Source organism: Cydia pomonella, chromosome 20, assembly GCF_033807575.1.
Source record: "Cydia pomonella isolate Wapato2018A chromosome 20, ilCydPomo1, whole genome shotgun sequence".
In the NCBI taxonomy this organism is placed as follows: Eukaryota; Metazoa; Arthropoda; class Insecta; order Lepidoptera; family Tortricidae; genus Cydia; species Cydia pomonella.
In genome coordinates, this window is record NC_084722.1 from 11,369,281 (window position 1) to 11,387,493 (window position 18,213).

Here is an 18,213-nt window from a genome sequence, read left to right on the forward strand (position 1 = left end):
GGTACACGTGAGAACGACAATATGGACACGAGACCTGCATTCCTATCCTATTGAATACCTACCTATGTATGATCGTAACGTTATGAAGTAAGGCATACTCTACCATACCATACTGGAAAAAATTACCACTAATGCTTCCTCTTAATTTCCTCAATAAATCGAGTGAGATATTAAACGTATTAGGATCGAAAGAGCTCGTTATTCTAATGAGTACAAATAACATAACAATTCCCAAATCTGAAAAAAATGGTATACAATTTTAAATAAAATGGACCTCCTCCTGATAAACGGATTTATCACGATACGAGTAATGATATCTGTTTACGTTCGAGACGGCTTTGTATTTCTATACCATAATTGCAAGATAGAATGCGAACAATAAACATTAACACGTTATATAGTTACATTACATATTCTGTACACACAAACATGTATATACGACCGGTTTGGCCTAGTGGGTAGTGACCCTGCCTACGAAGCTGATGGTCCCGGGTTCAAATCCTGGTAAGGGCATTTATTCGTGTGATGAGCATGGATATTTGTTCCTGAGTCATGGGTGTTTTCTATGTATTTAAGTATTTATAAATATTTATATATTATATATATCGTTGTCTAAGTACCCTCAACACAAGCCTTATTGAGCTTACTGTGGGACTTAGTCAATTTGTGTAATAATGTCGTATAATATTTATTTATTTATTTAATATTTATATAGGTAAGGTGCATATTTATGTATCTTTCTATTAAACTAGCTAGTCCGGTATTGATTAAATATACCTGTATTTTCTAAAAACTGCCTCTAACTAATCAATACATACTGTGCAATTTAAGGGAGATGTCATGAGCCAAATTGTTGCAATAATCAAATAACCAGTCATCAGTTGGATGTTTATAACTCCAGTTAAAAAGTTAATCTCCTTGACTCTTAATTACATTATTTAAAAATACATCGATTACTCCTTAGTGATAATAACGGCTATTACACTACACCCCATGCGTCTGCGCGAAAGAACAACTGATTTTGAACTTCTGATGAAATGTAAATAATGTGTGTGTATTTGTAAATCTTGTTACAAAGACCTAGAGGGTAGAGGGGCCCATTGATTACCAGTTAGCCGGACGATATCGGCCTGACAGTTATTCGCGAATGTCAGCTTAAGCGAATAACTGACAGGCTGATATCGTCCAGCGAACTAGTAATCAGTGGGCCCCTTAAGGTCCACTGACTGTCATGAGGTTGATGTTAGTAATACAAAACTGTACGGATAAGACAGTTATTCGCAATTTAACAAGAAAAAGTGTTGTAAACAGATAGCAATTCGCACGTCGATAATAGCTTGCGGTAACACAAGGAAGACTAATTATCAACAAGGCACTAAGTAACACGGATTAAGCAGTTCTTGAGAACTGTTGCGTAATGTTTGTTGTCAGTTCTATTATTACTTACATTTTACAAGGTAGGTATATTTTTGTTCATGACATTTTAATACGGTTATTTATTAAGAACTTATGTTTGAATGTTTATGTTTTCACGCGTTGCTGGATTAAGATTTTTGTCTATATATTTTGAACATACTGTGTAAAAGCTATGTAACACTCATGTGTTATTTGTGTTTTGGTACATACCAAAACGCTGTAAACAATAACCTGTGGTATTTTGGACATATTAGGCACAGTGGCCTTGAGATATTAGCTCCGCGTCGAGTAGAAGGGTCAAAACTCTCTCTTCGTTGGTCTTTTCGTTGTATTATTTTTTTTTTCCCAAAAAATGTGAGGGAGTGGAACTTTTTGTATGAGGTTAAATTTTGTTTTTAATTTTTCTTACGTAAAATATAATCTACAGCTAGAAACACATACAATAGAACTCGACTTTTTTATTTAATTGATAGAAGACATCGATACAAGCGTGACAGTGTGGTCAGAAACAAGACAAATAAAATAATGTTGACCCAGAAGACGTTAAAAAGGTTCATTACATTTATTTTAAAAGAAACTTAACCGCGCTTTTCAATTTCAAATGCGTCGACTCGACTCACCATAACTGGCCTAGTCAAGTCCAATATTACCTCCAACTTATGTCAATGGAAAAGGGTTGAGAGTCGTATAGATATTTTTGAATCACACCGGCGTGAAAACGGTTCCCATAGGAAGTCGTGCAGACGTCCGCGTTTCTCTACATGGGTGTGACTCGACCACTATTCTACCAAGAATAACAGTCGTAAGAGGCATTGGGAATATCATTCGATTGTTAATCTTATTCGCGTGCAGTAAATTCCAAATTCAAATTCCAACGGGAACATCAGTAAGATGTTATGCGGGGTAAGGTAGACCGTTGCTTGGCGTTGGCGTTGGTGAGTAGTTTTTTATACTACATACTATGATATCAAACAAGTGTACGGCCGGTCTGATAATAAGTGGACACAGCAGTCTATTCTAGTATTGGTTGGCTATGTGCATAGATATAAGATTCTATGATCTGAGGCTATGGGCAAAGTGCATAGCGCGGAATCAAAAGTGACGACAACACACGACGAGAAATGTGAACTTCCGTGGGCCCAAAATTACCACATTTGACCGATAAAGGACCTCACTTATCCGGACCGGCAAACAACCGGTTGGCAATTTTTTTATGATACGCTATGCAAACCCCTTAGTAAGCCTTATCTATTATTTCATATCTATGCATTTTACCGAAAAATCGAGAATAAATCCATTAATTATAGCAAATTATAGTGATTAACGTTAATCACGCAAAAAACCGTATCGATTATTTCTTAATACGTGATGCAGTCAAGTTATTCTTGTGTTGCAACATGGGCAGAGAACAATAGATGGTGGTCATTCTAGTTTGTTAGCCACTAAGCCAGTTTAGCTCACGAAAGTTAAGGTCCTACAATCCTGGTAAGAATACTCTAAGGGCAAGTACCTTATTGTACCTTAACTGGGTAAATGGATCGAAATTCTTTTCGCTGTTTTGTTTGTAACTACTCTGTCACTTGTATTTCTGTAATTTATCAAATAAATAAAAAAATACGAGTGCTATTGCATGTCTTTTGAGCTGCATTTACCATGAGAAAAAAAAAAAAAAAAAATTTCATCTCATACTGCACTCCGTCACATTCAGGGCCGGATTTAGGGGAGGGCAACCGGGGCTACTGCCCCGGGCCTCCACAAAAGAGGGGTCCACAATAGAGAATTCGGAAAATTTACCATTTTATTTGGAAAAAATTTGGGGCCAGGGGGCCTCCACTCATTTATTTCCCAAGGCCTCCAGACCTCTAAATCCGGCATTGGTCACATTATTATCACATTATTTGGGGACAAAAAACAAGACAATGAAAAGAATTATGATTATATCGGGGAATTTAAATAGCAAATGGAATAATTTGGGGTCGGCAACGCGCATGTAACTCCTCTGGAGTTGCAGGTGTACATAGGCTGCGGAGACTGCTTACCATCAGGCGGGCCGCATGCTTGTTTCCCACCGACGTAGTATAAAAAAAAAATCGGAAAATCTTCCCATTTTTTTATTCCAAACTTTCGTTCATTTCTTGTGATAATTCCCTGAAATTTCCGAGAACTTTTCTAACACTTAGTGAACTCTCCGCAACTTGCGTATTTGTACACTGAGCCGCTCTAGATGCTATTTGGAATGGAGACAATTTGCTTCCCGCGGAAGGACGCAGTACAATTTTTATCACGAAAATCAGCATTTTATGCAAATGAAGTCGCATGCAAAAACTAGTCGTCTATATGTAACTTACACAATTTTGGAGCTTGGTAAATTCGGGTGAGATTGTCCCTTATTCATTGATGCCATTATTGCTATTGTTTAAACTCGGCAATCGGAAAATCGGCAGTCACTTTGTAATATGCGCCTAGATTTTTGCTATAGCATCGTTTTTCCATGAGTAAATGCTAAATAAACCATCGCAGTTACCTGATTCAAGTAAAGATTTACCAAAACAAATAAAAAAAACTGCTCTCTGGATCCACATATTGGGTCCAAAACTTTAATAACATCCCAAATAGTATAAAATATGCTTCCATCAATCTAGGAATTATATTCAAAGAAAAATCTTTTCTAATTCGAAAGTCCTATAAGGCTGAATTTGTAGCTTGACAATTTATTATTTATCTGCATTGTTTTTATAAACCTAATTTGACATTCATCTTGTATACTAACTTTTAGGTTGCTGATTGTAACACTCTAAATGTATGATTAATACAAATAAATTAATATAAATATAAACATGAATTTACTCTAAACTTATGTTAAATAAAATTTACACATGTTTACATCACTTACATTCAGGGACCAAATATCAGTATATGTTTCATTCAAATTAACCGGTATTCAATTTTGGTATATCGGTTGTTTATATATATTTTTGCATTTCAATTAACTAATCTGATAACTCATTGTCCTTACCTATGTAGGTATCATTCATTCTTGTTATTTAGATTTTTAGTTATTCTGTTAACTGTCACTGCTTACATTACAAATCAATGTAATTTTTATATTATTATTATTTAAACTTTGTTCTTGCACATGTTATAAAATTGACTTTTCCTTTCGTTATATTTCCATGATGTGTGATCCCTTGAGGGTAAAAGCCTCATCCCTCTTCTTCCATGTTTCTTTGACTTCAGCAATATTTTCCCAATTCTTTCCTACAATTGCTATAATGTCATCAACCCACCTCTTTCTTTATATGTCAGCAATAAGCTTCTTTATGACCTATCAAAAGTTGCTGAATCCTCAGGTAACTCTACTCTTAGTCTTTTCAAAGACCTGTTGAAGAAACACAAAATTGCCTCAAGAGACAGAAGTGCTGGCAGCATCCTCGCTCAAAATATGAGCCTAACAAATCAACTAGGAAATGCCACTACAATCTTCAGTATTATTAGATTTAAGTTTAGTTTTTAGATTTAATACAGTACAACCTTACTAATCCGGCACTAATGCTGACACAAGCGAGCTGGATTACTGGAAAATTCGGATTACTGGTACTTAGAGGAAAGCTGCTTATTATATTGATGTGTTTTCAATATGTCAAAGCTATACTTACACTAAACTAATTTACTAAATTCAAAGAAAATTGTACTGTTATCTGGATTTTAGGCATTTATAACGATATTCAAGAGTGATAATGTAAGCACACATAATAAATTTGGACATAGAATGATCACTTGCACCCCTATTTTAGTGCTGGATTACTGGGTGTACCGGATCATCAACATGCTGGATTACCGAGATATCACTGTAATAATATTATTATTCTTTAAAGAAATAAAACCAGTTTCAACGCTCAGTCCAAATTAAACATATAATTTGAACATTTTTTTAAACAAATTCTTTAGCTCTTGATGGAGCCAACAGTGGCAGCATGGTTCCATTTTTATCACTTGTCACTATGCCTGTCAATTTCGCACTTATGTACTTGTTAGAACGTGACAGGCATAGTGACAAATGATAAAGAGCCGGCCATCTTAGCCCTACAGATCCATACTCTATTTATCTCGATACAAAAGCCTTAATTTAAAATAAATGTGCTTTAATTTTTCAGTAGTTACTATTTATAAACTGTACTTTCCCACATCTGCCTATTGTCTAAGGCCGCAATTACCTTGTCATATAAATGTGATCATAAATATAGGAGTTATTGAAAAATTACATACTTACCTATAGATAGATAGATAGGTAGATAGAGGCAGCAAGACTTAAATTGAGACCACAATTAGACTATCATAGTGGTCATATAAGTGTGATCCTATTTGAAAGCAATCCTATAATTATGATCATATACACCTTCTTCTTCTTCCTTCCCTTATCCCACCTATGTGGGGTCGGGTCTCCTTGTCAATTTGCGCCAGAGTGGTCGGTTCTGGGTTGTCTGTTCTTCGATGTTCAGGTCGTTTCTAATATTGGACCACCACGTGGATTTTGGCCTGCCACTTCCTCTAGGGCGTTCGGGAAGGCTTAGCGCAATGTTTACTATATGGTCATTTCCTCTTCTTCGAGTGTGGCCGTACCATTGTAGACGAGATTCAAGGAGTTTGACTTGAATTGGAGCCACTTTGAAACTTCCGCGAACGTACTCGTTTCTTATCCGGTCTAGTCTTGTGACACCACCAGCCCAGCGTAGCATCTTCATCTCATTTACGTGAAGGGTTTGCTCGTGGTATTTCTTTATGGCCCAGCACTCAGAGCCATATAGCATGGCAGGTCTCACGGCCATTTTATACACCTTTCCTTTCGCTTTAATGGGCATACGGTTGTCACATAGAACCCCTGATAAGCTTCGCCATTTGAGCCATGCCGCTTGTGTTCTGTGGGAGACGTCTGCATCTATATTGGCATCGGATGAGATGACAGATCCTAGGTATTTAAACTTAGTACCTTAGGTACAGGATGTTCTCCGATGCACACGTCTCTGTCGTCTTGGACTTCGGTAGAAAATTTGCATTGCATGTACTCAGTTTTGCTCCTGCTAATCTTGAGGCCATTTTGTTCCAATGCCTTAGTCCAGGATGTAAGTTGGGTCTGCATGTCTTCAGCTGACTTGGTTAAGAGTACTACGTCGTCCGCGTATAGCATACACCATGGCACCGGCAGTTGTATATCCTTGGTTAAATAATCTATTACTAAATTAAACAGTAAAGGGCTTAAAGTGGATCCCTGATGAACACCAACTTGGACTTCGAACGGTTCGCTAAGGCCAGCTGGGCTTTTGACTCGAGTTGTGCAGTTGTGATACATGATCATATACGCCTAATATGTTAAAATTGTAGCGAGTAGGATATTGTGGATGAAACAATAAGAACTGAATCAGAATAATGGAAACCGCAGAGACTAAAATAGCGACGTAAGTCAGGACACGATCTGATAACATATTCACAAGTTTGAGAAATAAAGTTATTATAAAAACTTAGTAAAAGCAGATGTAACTTACCGGTTAATAGTAACGCGTAGAATCTCCGTCAGTTTATTCCACTTATACACAAGACATAATAAAGTGTACGAGATATAAAACGAAACATAAATAGACGCGATTAAATTGTTACACAACTTTATTAAAAGGCTTTGTTATTGTTTTTATTTAGCACCTAGCACATTTTCGTGACAGCTGTGTGACATTGACGTTTAAATATTGAGGAACGTTCATAAATGGTAAATCTAGTATTGGATCGTAAGTAGTGAGTATTATATTCTTTGTTCGTAAGACGCCGATAACCAAACCAAGCACGACAATAATAGAATAAGTATTTGTATGTATAGGTAACCATAATACAATATAATATTAGATTAGGTAAAATGACTGAGTAACTTAAAGTATATGAAGTGTAAATCCATTTTAAAGTACATAACTATTACTACTGTCACTATTTTACAGTTTTGGAACATGTGGCTTGATGTGGTGGAGTCGAAATTAAACCACAATAAAAGTGTTGTTTAAGGACTGAGCAAGGATTTCAATATTATGAATATTATAATTGCTATGAGTGATTTTAATAAAGATATTTTAAACAACACTGCCGATAATGACGATTTTTGTAGGTACCTCTTATATTATATACGAATTATACGATACGTTTATTACGATTTCTACGACCGCCAGTTCATGATAGTATGGATGGAGTCCCATAGGTAAGTAAGTAAAGTAGCTAAAAGTAGTAAAGTAGGTAAGTTATTACCTACCTCTCCGAATGTCATCATTGGCCTGAACTGAAAATATATTACAGTCATCGCAGACTATAGAAACAGTGTCGGGTAAAGGTAATACGGGAGTGGCAAACGCGCCCACAATCCTGCCAAGGGTAATGTGCCCGTGGCGAACAGATGTCGTTATTTTAAAACTAAACAGAAAAGGACCTCCCTTTTTAGGGTTCCGTAGTCAAGAAGGAACCCTTATAGTTTCGCCATGTCCGTCTGTCTGTCTGTCTGTCTGTCCGAGGCTTTGCTCCGTGGTCGTTAGTGCTAGAAAGCTGAAATTCGGCATGGATATATAAATTAATAAAGCCGACAAAGTCGTACAATAAAATCTAAAAATTTTTTTTTTTTTAGGGTTTTCCCCTACACGTAAAGTGAGGGTGAATTTTTTTTTTTTTTTGCTTCAACCCTACAGTCTGGTATATCGTTGGAAAGGTCTTTCAAAACTAATAAGGGTCTTCAACAAACATTTTTTGATAAAGTGAATATATTCGGAGATAATCGCTCCGAAAGAAAAAAAAAGCGGCCAAGTGCGAGTCAGACTCGCGCATGAAGGGTTCCGTACCATTTAAGACGTATTAAAAAAAATCTACTTGCTAGAACTTGTTCAACATTTTACCACTTTGGACACACATTTTACCACTTTGGAAGTGTCTCTCGCGCAAACTATTCAGTTTGGAAAAAAATGATATAGGAACCTAAATATCATTTTTGAAGACCTATCCATAGCTACCCCACACGTATGGGTTTGATGAAAAAAAATTTTTTAAATTTTATGACGAGTTAAAATAAAACTACTCGCTAGATCTCGTTCAAACCAATTTTCGGTGGAAGTTTGCATGGTAATGTATATCATATATTTTTTTTAGATTTTTCATTCTGTTATTTTAGAAGTTACAGGGGGGGGGGGGGGACACATTTTTTCACTTTAGAAGTGTCTCTCGCGCAAACTATTCAGTTTAGAAAAAAATGATATTAGGAACCTAAATATCATTTTTGAAGACCTATCCATAGATACCCCACAAGTATGGGTTTGCTGAAAAAAATATTTATTTTTTGAGTTTCAGTTCTAAGTATGGGGAACCCCCAAAATATATTGTGTTAACATCTTAATGCGGTTCATAGAATACATCCACTTACTAAGTTTGAACAGTACAGCTCTTATAGTTTCGGAAAAAAGTGGCTGTGACATAATCGGACAGACAGACGGATATGACGAATCTATAAGGGTTCCGTTTTTTGCCATTTGGCTACGGAACCCTAAAACTGTGTCCCCCCCCCCTCTAACTTTTGAACCATAGGTCCAAAAAATATGAAAAAATCGTGGAAGTAGAGCTTAAGAAAGACATTAAATGAAAACTATAGCGGACATGATCAGTTTAGCTGTTTTTGAGTTATCGCAAAAAGTTTCCCCTTCATAGTAAAAAGACTTACTTTAATTAGGTACTGATTATGCAAATTTGCCTATTTGATTAACTCGCGTGAAAGGTACCGTTTCATCCCTTGGTTAACAATTTACTGTTCTTTAAGCTCCAGTTTAGCTTATTGTGACGGAAGAGTAAACTACGGAACCCTACACTGAGCGTGGCCCGACATGCTCTTGGCCGGTTTTTATTTAAATTAGCAATTAGAGAATCATATAAAGTACCATACCAACCTACCTATCTAAAAAGAGTCGACAACGCGCATTTGTTACCATTGAAGTTAGACTTTAGCCACATGTCAAAGCCTGTGCTGTGGCTGAATTGAATATTTTCTTTCCAAATAATGTGTCATGGTATAAAACTAAAAATAATCAAATCAACTAAGTACGAAATACTGAGTTCTCAGATAAAATAATGAAATGTTTTTTTTTTCAGGTTTCACGATTCCACGACATTGAAGCGATGATGCGGCGGTAGCATTTTGTAAACACTCAAAATGCTGGACGTATCAGACACTGTAAGTAATCAGATAGCATTGGCTAGTGGCAGACATAGGTATTTACTTGTTTCATTAAAAAATAGGTAAGTACACGCCTTATATTGTCTACAATCCATCTACTTTTTAAGTTTCCTTAGTCAACTAGGAACCCTTATAGTTTCGCCATGTCCTGATTTTACTCCATAAGATTTAAACGTAGAAAACGTAACTTAAACAGAATTGTACGGGATTTTATTCTGAAATGGAACCAGGACGCTGAGTAGGCAATTAAAGAGTATAGACAATCAACCTACTTAATTTGTGCAATAAAATGTATACTTAGTATACTTACTACTCATGTGAATCCCGTAAATGGACTGTAGTTGACAAAGAAGTATCTAGAATAAATAATAGTAAGTACTTAGATACTACCGTCCAAAAATGACACTTCCTACAAAGCTGAAGTTTGACAGCGATTCGGGGACGAATCATGTTGTTCCTTTCTCATGTATGGCACTATCCCTTTCGGCTATTTCAGGTTTTCAAAATTCAAGTCATTATCTTATCTGTGCTGGTGTGCAAAAGTTTTGCCAACCCTAATAATTTCTCATATCAATGCTAAGCCGAGAGCGCCCGAAACTGCCCGAAAGGTCCCGTGTCTGTCACACCACTGCGTAGATTTCCTATATTCACATCTTAAGCACCCAAAGAAGATATCGATCTACTATTCTATTCCCGACATTCGAACTAGGCCTTGTTCGCGACTTCATGAGTTGGATATCAGCCAAGCTAGACTGTTTGTTCGTTTAATCAAATTATCCAAATAACATATTTGTTTAACATCTAAACCACAAGAAACAAACACCTTTATCAGTAGACAATTCTTGTTAGTGGAAACTGTGGAAAGGCGCGAGACGAATGAGTGTGTTTTTGATTGACTGTGTCTAAAGTCGTTATGTCGAACGCGAGGAAGAAAATAAGTCGGCGACAGTTGTTGTGCAAGGTTAGTGAACGAATTTATGTGTGAAACAATAGTGCCCTCCTCTTTTGAGGGAGGTTAAAGGCCTTCCGAAGCATATTTAAATATTTGGCGCCCCGGGCCATTTGGATTTGCCGCCCTATCAAGTGATGATAGTGTTCATTTAAGGAACTTTAAGGAAAAAAACATGTTTTGCCGCGCTTGCAGCTTGCCGCCCCGGGCCATGGCCCGCTTGGCACTAGAGTAAATACCTATTACGCCCCTGAAGGCCTTATGTAAATATAGACGCGTAAACGTTTGTGTAATAATTTGTGTAATAATGTCCTATAATATATAAAAAAAAAAGTTTATTCCTACAGTTTCAAGAAAAAGAACTAGGATTTTGTCCGTTTGAAAACAAATCTTCATCCTCCTTTGTAGTCGGTTAAATAAATCAACTTTCTTCACAAGTTCTCGAACGTTAGTGTTTTGAATAAGATTCCATAATATCTAGAAAGTCGTGATATTTCTAACTCCTACGTCTATAATTAGTTTAAAACATAAATTAGCACTCAGTTTTCTAATTATCATAATTATGTACCTAAGATGCATAGGTATTATGCAAGACATTTATTTAAGTGGGGGCTCCCGCGAAATTGGAGTTTTTATTTTGAATTTACACGTTTTAATGAAGGGCTAATGCAATAAAAAAATTCATACGGGGACTAGACTATATTTCCGAAGGCAGATTCCAAGAAAAACCTTGAAAAATTTAAGTTGTCTCAATAGAAAAAAAAAAACGATAACATCTATTTTCATTTATTTCCAATTGTATTTATATTACCCTGCATACCATAGTAATTATAGTAAAATTATAGTAAAAAATAGCTCGTGATACTTACAGCCGAGGGATTTGACCAGCGAAATTTTAATCAGTACCCCTAGTGTAACTTTGATCGACATCATAACGTGACGAACGCGTTTGCGTTAAGTCTCATTTTGTATAGGATTTTGAGGTTCCAAAACGTCCCGCTTGGCGCGCTCTTTCGAAATCCAATACAAAATGAGACTAAACGCAAACGCGTACGTCACGTTTGGAAATCGAATTTATTTACACTAGGGGTACAGAAGTATATAATACTTTCAGAGTTATTGAGGTACAACGTCAAAACTCGCGCCATCATCAAATCTTCCGTCGCGAGTTTCGCGTACTCAATTATCATGAAGCAATTTTCATATTTTTGACTTTTGTGCTTAATCTGTTACAATTTTTTTAAAAGCTTTTTAGGTAGACCATTGTCAGTGATTTTTTTCTATCGAGCGACCATTCAAGCGAAAGTTCATCGAGGCAGGCCTCAAGATTGCTAATTCAATTTAAAATTTAAAAAACCGAACAAGTGCGAGTCGGACTCGCCCATCGAGGGTTCCGCAGTGTTTATTAATATACAATTGTTATAATGGCAACAGAAATACATCATCTGTGAAAATTTCAACTGTCTAGATATACCCTGGTGACAGACGGACGGTCCTGTTTTAACCTTTGGGTAAGGAACCCTGAAAACGCGAATTTCAGTTTACTACTTACTGCACCTTAAGTTACAGATTCCTTGTGGAATATTTCGCATGCAATACAATATGAATACATAGATCTTATATATATATACCATAGAATGATTAATCAGATTCTCGCATGAGTCCAATAGAGCCTACCCTCTTTTTTGAACAATAAGTAACCAATTACCTTCATCAATTTCTATAACAAAGCGACATATTTCCGTCATCTCCTTAATTCATATTAACACCGTACCTACCTCAGTCTAAGTGGAGCGTTCATACAGTAAACATTTCGCGTTTTTAAACACTCGCGTATGCACGGTATGTGTGAATTGTGATAACACCGATAACGTGTTTGCTCGACTTCTGTTATTAATTGGTGTCTAGTTTTATTGTGGTTTGGACGGAAGAGGAAATATTACGGTCTAGTTAAGAGGTTAGATAATTTTTATAATTATTAGTACACAACGGTAATATCTCGTAACAATTTAAATAAAAAAAAATCCATATCGCAGAATAGACGCTAAGAAGTTTTGTTTTTAATTAAGTATGGTAGATACAATCTGTGTAGCATTTTCAAATAGCCAGTTAAAAATTAGAAATATTGAGAGACATTCTAATAAACTCCCATCAATCATTTCAACAGAAATTGGAAATACTTTGCACTAAAATTGTGCGGTAACCGATGTGCATTTATTACATAGTTACGTTACAGACAAATAACTACCGTCAGGCTTAAATCTAATTAATAATACGTATCCTTTCGCAAGGAGTCTTTACTAGATTTGTCGTGTCTGTCTGTCTGTCCGATTATGACACAGCCACTTTTTTCCGAAACTATAAGAGCTATACAGATGTATTCTATGAACCTCATTAAGATTTTTACCCAAAAATAGAAAAAAAAACAATAAATTTTGGGGGCTCCCCATAGTTAGAACTGAAACTCAAAAAATATTTTTTCATCAAACCCATACGTGTGGGGTATCTATGGATAGGTCTTTAAAAATGATATTGAGGTTTCTAATATCATTTTTTAGGGTTCCGTAGCCAAATGGCAAAAAACGGAACCCTTATAGATTGTCTGCATTGGCCTTAGAGTGTTGTGTGTGTTGTGATTGTTGTTGTGTTATAGATTGTGTTTTAAGGTGATTGTCTGTCTGTCCGATTCTGTCACAGCCACTTTTTTCCGAAACTATAAGAGCTATATTGTTCAAACTTAGTAAGTGGATGTATTCTATGAACCGCATTAAGATGTTCACACAAAAATAGAAAAAAAAAACAATAAATTTTGGGGGTAATACTTAGAACTGAAACTCAAAAAATCTTTTTTCATCAAACCCATACGTGTGGGGTATCTATGGATTGGTCTTCAAAAATGATATTGAGGTTTTCTAATATCATTTTTTTCTAAAATGAATAGTTTGCGCGAGAGACACTTCCAAAGTGGTAAAATGTGTGTGTGTGTGTGTCCCCCGTAACTTCTAAAATAACAGAATTAAAAAACTAAAAAAAATATATGATATACATTGTCATGCAAACTTCCACCGAAAATTGGTTTGAACGAGATCTAGTGAGTAGTTTTTTTTTATACGTCATAAAATTAAAAAAAAAATTTTTTCATCAAACCCATACGTGTGGGGTATCTATGGATAGGTCTTCAAAAATGATATTTAGGTTCCTAATATCATTTCTAAACTGAATAGTTTGCGCGAGAGACACTTCCAAAGTGGTAAAATGTGTGTCCAAAGTGGTAAAATGTTGAACAAGATCTAGTAAGTAGTTTTTTTTTTTAATACGTCTTAAATGGTACGGAACCCTTCATGCGCGAGTCCGACTCGCACTTGGCCGCTTTTTTTCTAAACTGAATAGTTTGCGCGAGAGACACTTCCAAAGTGGTAAAATGTGTGTGTGTCCCCCCTCCCCCCTCCCGTAACTTCTAAAATAACAGAATAAAAAATCTAAAAAATATATATAATATTAATATACATTGTCATACAAACTTCCACGGAAAATTGGTTTGAACGAGATCTACTCAGTAGTTTTTTTTTAATACGTCATAAATGATACGGAACCCTTCATGGGCGAGTCCGACTCGCACTTGGCCGCTTTTTTATAAAACCTATGAAAGTGTGTTCATTACAGCCTAAATTAACTACCATTTGATTATGTGATAAACGTCCATTTCATATTACATTTTTTGGAATTTTCACCTCTATTTGGTTCTGAATTCTGATATCATGTTGTTTTTGTACAAAATAGGAGCTACGAACTAAGTGCTTACATTAAGTCGTAAATAAATAATTACGAAAAAAAGTAGGTACCTACTCGTAATCATACTTAGATGTTACCACACATGGGTTTTTTTCTATGTATACATTTAAGCATGTATTATCTATATACGTATGTATATCGTCTCCTAGTACCCATAGTATAAGTTTGGGGCTAGGTCGATCTGTGTAAGATCCCAAACATTTATTTACATATTTATACCTACCTAGTTTTTTTTATATACTTTTATTACGACCAGTTTGGCCTAGTGGGTAGTGGCTAGTGACCCTGCTACGAATCTGATGGTCCCGGGTTCAAATCCTGGTAAGGGCATTTATTCGTGTGATGAGCATGGATATTTGTTCCTGAGTCATGGGTGTTTTCTATGTATTTAAGTATTTATAAATATTTATATATTATATATATCGTTGTCTAAGTACCCTCAACACAAGCCTTATTGAGCTTACTGTGGGACTTAGTCAATTTGTGTAATAATGTCCTATTATATTTATTTATTCAATAACTAAATTAACACAACGTATTCAAACAAAATCTTGCAGTATATATAATAATAATAAATAATATAAACTAACTAAATTAAACCAAATAAAATAAGAAACGTAAATTAGAATATAAAAGTTAATTAAGTACCGTCACGTCTGAAAATATCGATACGGATAAAGTACCAAAAATGTGTATACACTACCCTAATATATGGTCAATAAAGTCGTGTATGCATATTTTTAGCACTTCGATCGTGTCGATGTTTTAGACGGACTGTACCGTAAAACCAACTTTAGTTCAGAATCTCCCAACTATGATCCAAAAATAACTGTAATATCTTCGTTTAAGTGTGATTCTGATTATTATTTGAATGACGAAGTTTTAAAGCAATTTTTCTACAAAACGAACAGAAAACACCCAGAAAATATCAAAAGTAACATTGTATATACTTACTATTTATGCTGAGGCAAGCCCATTTCTTGGTAAACAATATCAATAAGTTTTAGTCTTTTTTTTTGTAATATAATATACTTCTGTATGTAATTTAAGTTTTACCACGAAATAAATAAATGATTTATGATTACTAACAATATGATTACTTTTATAATTGACGACCGGTCTGGCCTAGTGGGTAGTGACCCTGCCTACGAAGCTGATGGTCCCGGGTTCAAATCCTGGTAAGGGCATGTATTCGTGTGATGAGCATGGATATTTGTTCCTGAGTCATGGGTGTTTTCTATGTATTTAAGTATTTATAAATATTTATATATTATATATATCGTTGTCTAAGTACCCTCAACACAAGCCTTATTGAGCTTACTGTGGGACTTGGTCAATTTGTGTAATAATGTCCTATAATATAAAATAATATAAAAATATAAATAATATAAAATAATTAAACTTGTGGATCATTAGTTGTAGTATTGGACTACACATAGTTGGGTGGTTATATGCCACATAATTTTTCATATATTATTTGTCCAGTTTTCATATCTTATTCATTTGTCCAAACTTCTTAAAAATATTTCTGGTATTTTCCTAGAGTAACTAAGTAGACGGACTAGACGGTAACAAAACGTACTTCTAACAAATCAATTATTACACTTAGCATTTCTAGTCTAATTGCCAATGGGTATTTTTAACCACGTAACTATATCGTAAAGGTGTGTATTATCATGAACCTGTAGAATGAATATTTAGTGTAAATTAACACTACTTTTTTAACCTTGAAAGTTCACTTATAGATAGTTAATTTATCATTGTGTCCTGTAAGTTCTGCATAGATAGTACTGACTGACACGAGTAGGTATATATTACAATTACAATGAGGTAAATCTTCTTTCTATTGTTGTTCATGGTAAACATAAGATATAGTTTAATAATTGTTAGTGGTTTAAAACTAAAGTGGCGCCAACTAAAATATATGCAAAATTAAACGGATTTAATAAACGGCAAATGTTGACGTTAAAATACTTTTGTGTACTTATATTAAAACGTGATAGCAGAATTTTGAGAGCTATTTTTCTGGACCACCGTCAACAGTGGCGCCAACTGGTGAGCCCAAAAATGGTGGCCCTCATCCCTCGAAATTTTAAATTCGGATTAAAATTATTATAACAACGACGTTTTATTGTACAGGCTTCTTAGGGTCCGCTCAGATTAAAGTTTTGTCTAATGTATTAAGATACATGTAAGTAAACTAGGTAGATACCTAAAATAATATGGTTATGATATTTATGATTACATAACATCATGTTTTGTTTGTTTGTCTTTGCATCTAATTAGATAATTATAATTGTTAACAATTGTCTTATTACGCAATTATGACATAAAAATGTCACCAGTCTTCCGTATGTCATTGTTATTGTTAATTTATCTACTTTAGTCGTAGGAATCCTTCCACATGCTGTATAAATTAGAAATGTACTATAATCCGTACTTACATTAGGTACTTAATTATGTAACATACTCGTATATTATAACAATCATATTGTGTTTTTATCTGGCACAATTATTTAAATTGAATCAAAACTGAGAGGATAAAATTAAGTTAAATCTTTAATAGTTAATAGTAAAAAAAAAAGTAAATTAAATAATTAATTAAAATTTCAATAAAATAAACTTTGTATGAAACACAAATTGGTGAGACAACATGCATTGAAATGGATAGGTCTGAAAATAATTTCTAAACGCTCTATGGTCTAAATGACAATAATAAAATGCCTACACATATTTTAACACTTAACCTAGACGGGAGTTTCAACACAATAAACAAAACTGCATGTATTTTTAACGCCGAGTCAATAAATGCGACGTTTTGAATTAAAACAAAGTAATGATGTATCATTCGGTAAAATAAAAGTCGTCCATTTTTATAAAACATAAAGTGTGTCCATTAATTCCTTTGATTATGCGATCGTATCAAAAATACTCGCTGTATAAATGCGAGAAATTTAAGAAGTTACGTGCTATTTACATGAACGAGTAACATTTGATTGTTATCACCTATTTTCTTGTAAATCCGAATGAATAATGAAGTAATCATAATAAAATGTATTTTTATTATTGAACGGAAAACATACAACAATACAGGTACACTCCAACACATCTTAAACGATCTATTGTTCAAAGATTTGTGGTTTCTTGTTCTTATATTAAACTAAGTACCTAAACTACCTAAGTGCCTATAACCTTTGTGGTTATCTAGGACTATGAAGTTATTATTATATTAATAGGTGTATTAAAGGTACTTTTTTCACTAAGAACTTGCTGGCCGGAATTATTGATGATTTCTATTTTATTTAATAAAATAATGCATGAATGTTCCTTTTTTCCCATACAACGCTAATTACCAATTCCGCAAAAAATATATAAAAACCTAACATTTTCATTTTTACCTGCTTATTTAGTGTAAGAAGTTGCGTAGGCTCCTATTGGCCTGTTTAATAGAAATGACATATTTATGATAAGTACTGGCATCAGTAAAATACACCCATACACTATAGGGTTGAAGAGAAAGACATCTACTTATCTACGCAATGTACAGTCGTAACACCTTTGCATACAAACTTTTATGCAGGTAACTTTTCTCTGTATGTTGCCACTTTGTCTGCGCGATTAATTACCCAGAAGTACCAATTTGTAACTTTCGAGTGAATACTAACGATCCATGAGCAAAGCCACGGACGGGACGGCACAAATTTTCACCAGAATATATTGAGAAATGCGACTTTTAGAGTAGAACGACAATGTCCGAACAACCGGACATCCGAAAATACGAAAGTATTTATGCTGAAGCTGAAGTCTGAAACGG

At 34.8% G+C, this 18,213-nt stretch overlaps 2 protein-coding genes across 5 annotated transcripts in view; one reads left to right on the plus strand and one right to left on the minus strand.

Moving 5' to 3' along the window:
- LOC133529245 (methyl-CpG-binding domain protein 4-like) overlaps positions 1–8,414 on the minus strand; it is a 55,130-nt gene extending 46,716 nt beyond the window's left edge. Inside the window, exon 1 of the mRNA XM_061866932.1 lies at positions 6,957–8,414. The gene's annotated coding sequence lies outside the window, so the exon portion shown is untranslated. The remainder of the gene's footprint in view (positions 1–6,956) is intronic.
- Positions 1–18,213, plus strand: part of LOC133529241 (calcium release-activated calcium channel protein 1-like) — an 89,310-nt gene that overhangs the window by 34,760 nt on the left and 36,337 nt on the right. For 2 of the 4 annotated variants that reach the window (XM_061866924.1, XM_061866927.1), the window contains exon 2: positions 9,574–9,655. In XM_061866924.1, the coding sequence (XP_061722908.1) occupies positions 9,635–9,655 (21 nt within the window). In that variant the 5' untranslated portion in view covers positions 9,574–9,634. Of the gene's footprint in view, positions 1–9,573; positions 9,656–10,410; positions 10,620–18,213 lie in introns of those variants that run through there. The other 2 variants (XM_061866926.1, XM_061866923.1) reach the window with 2 other exon arrangements.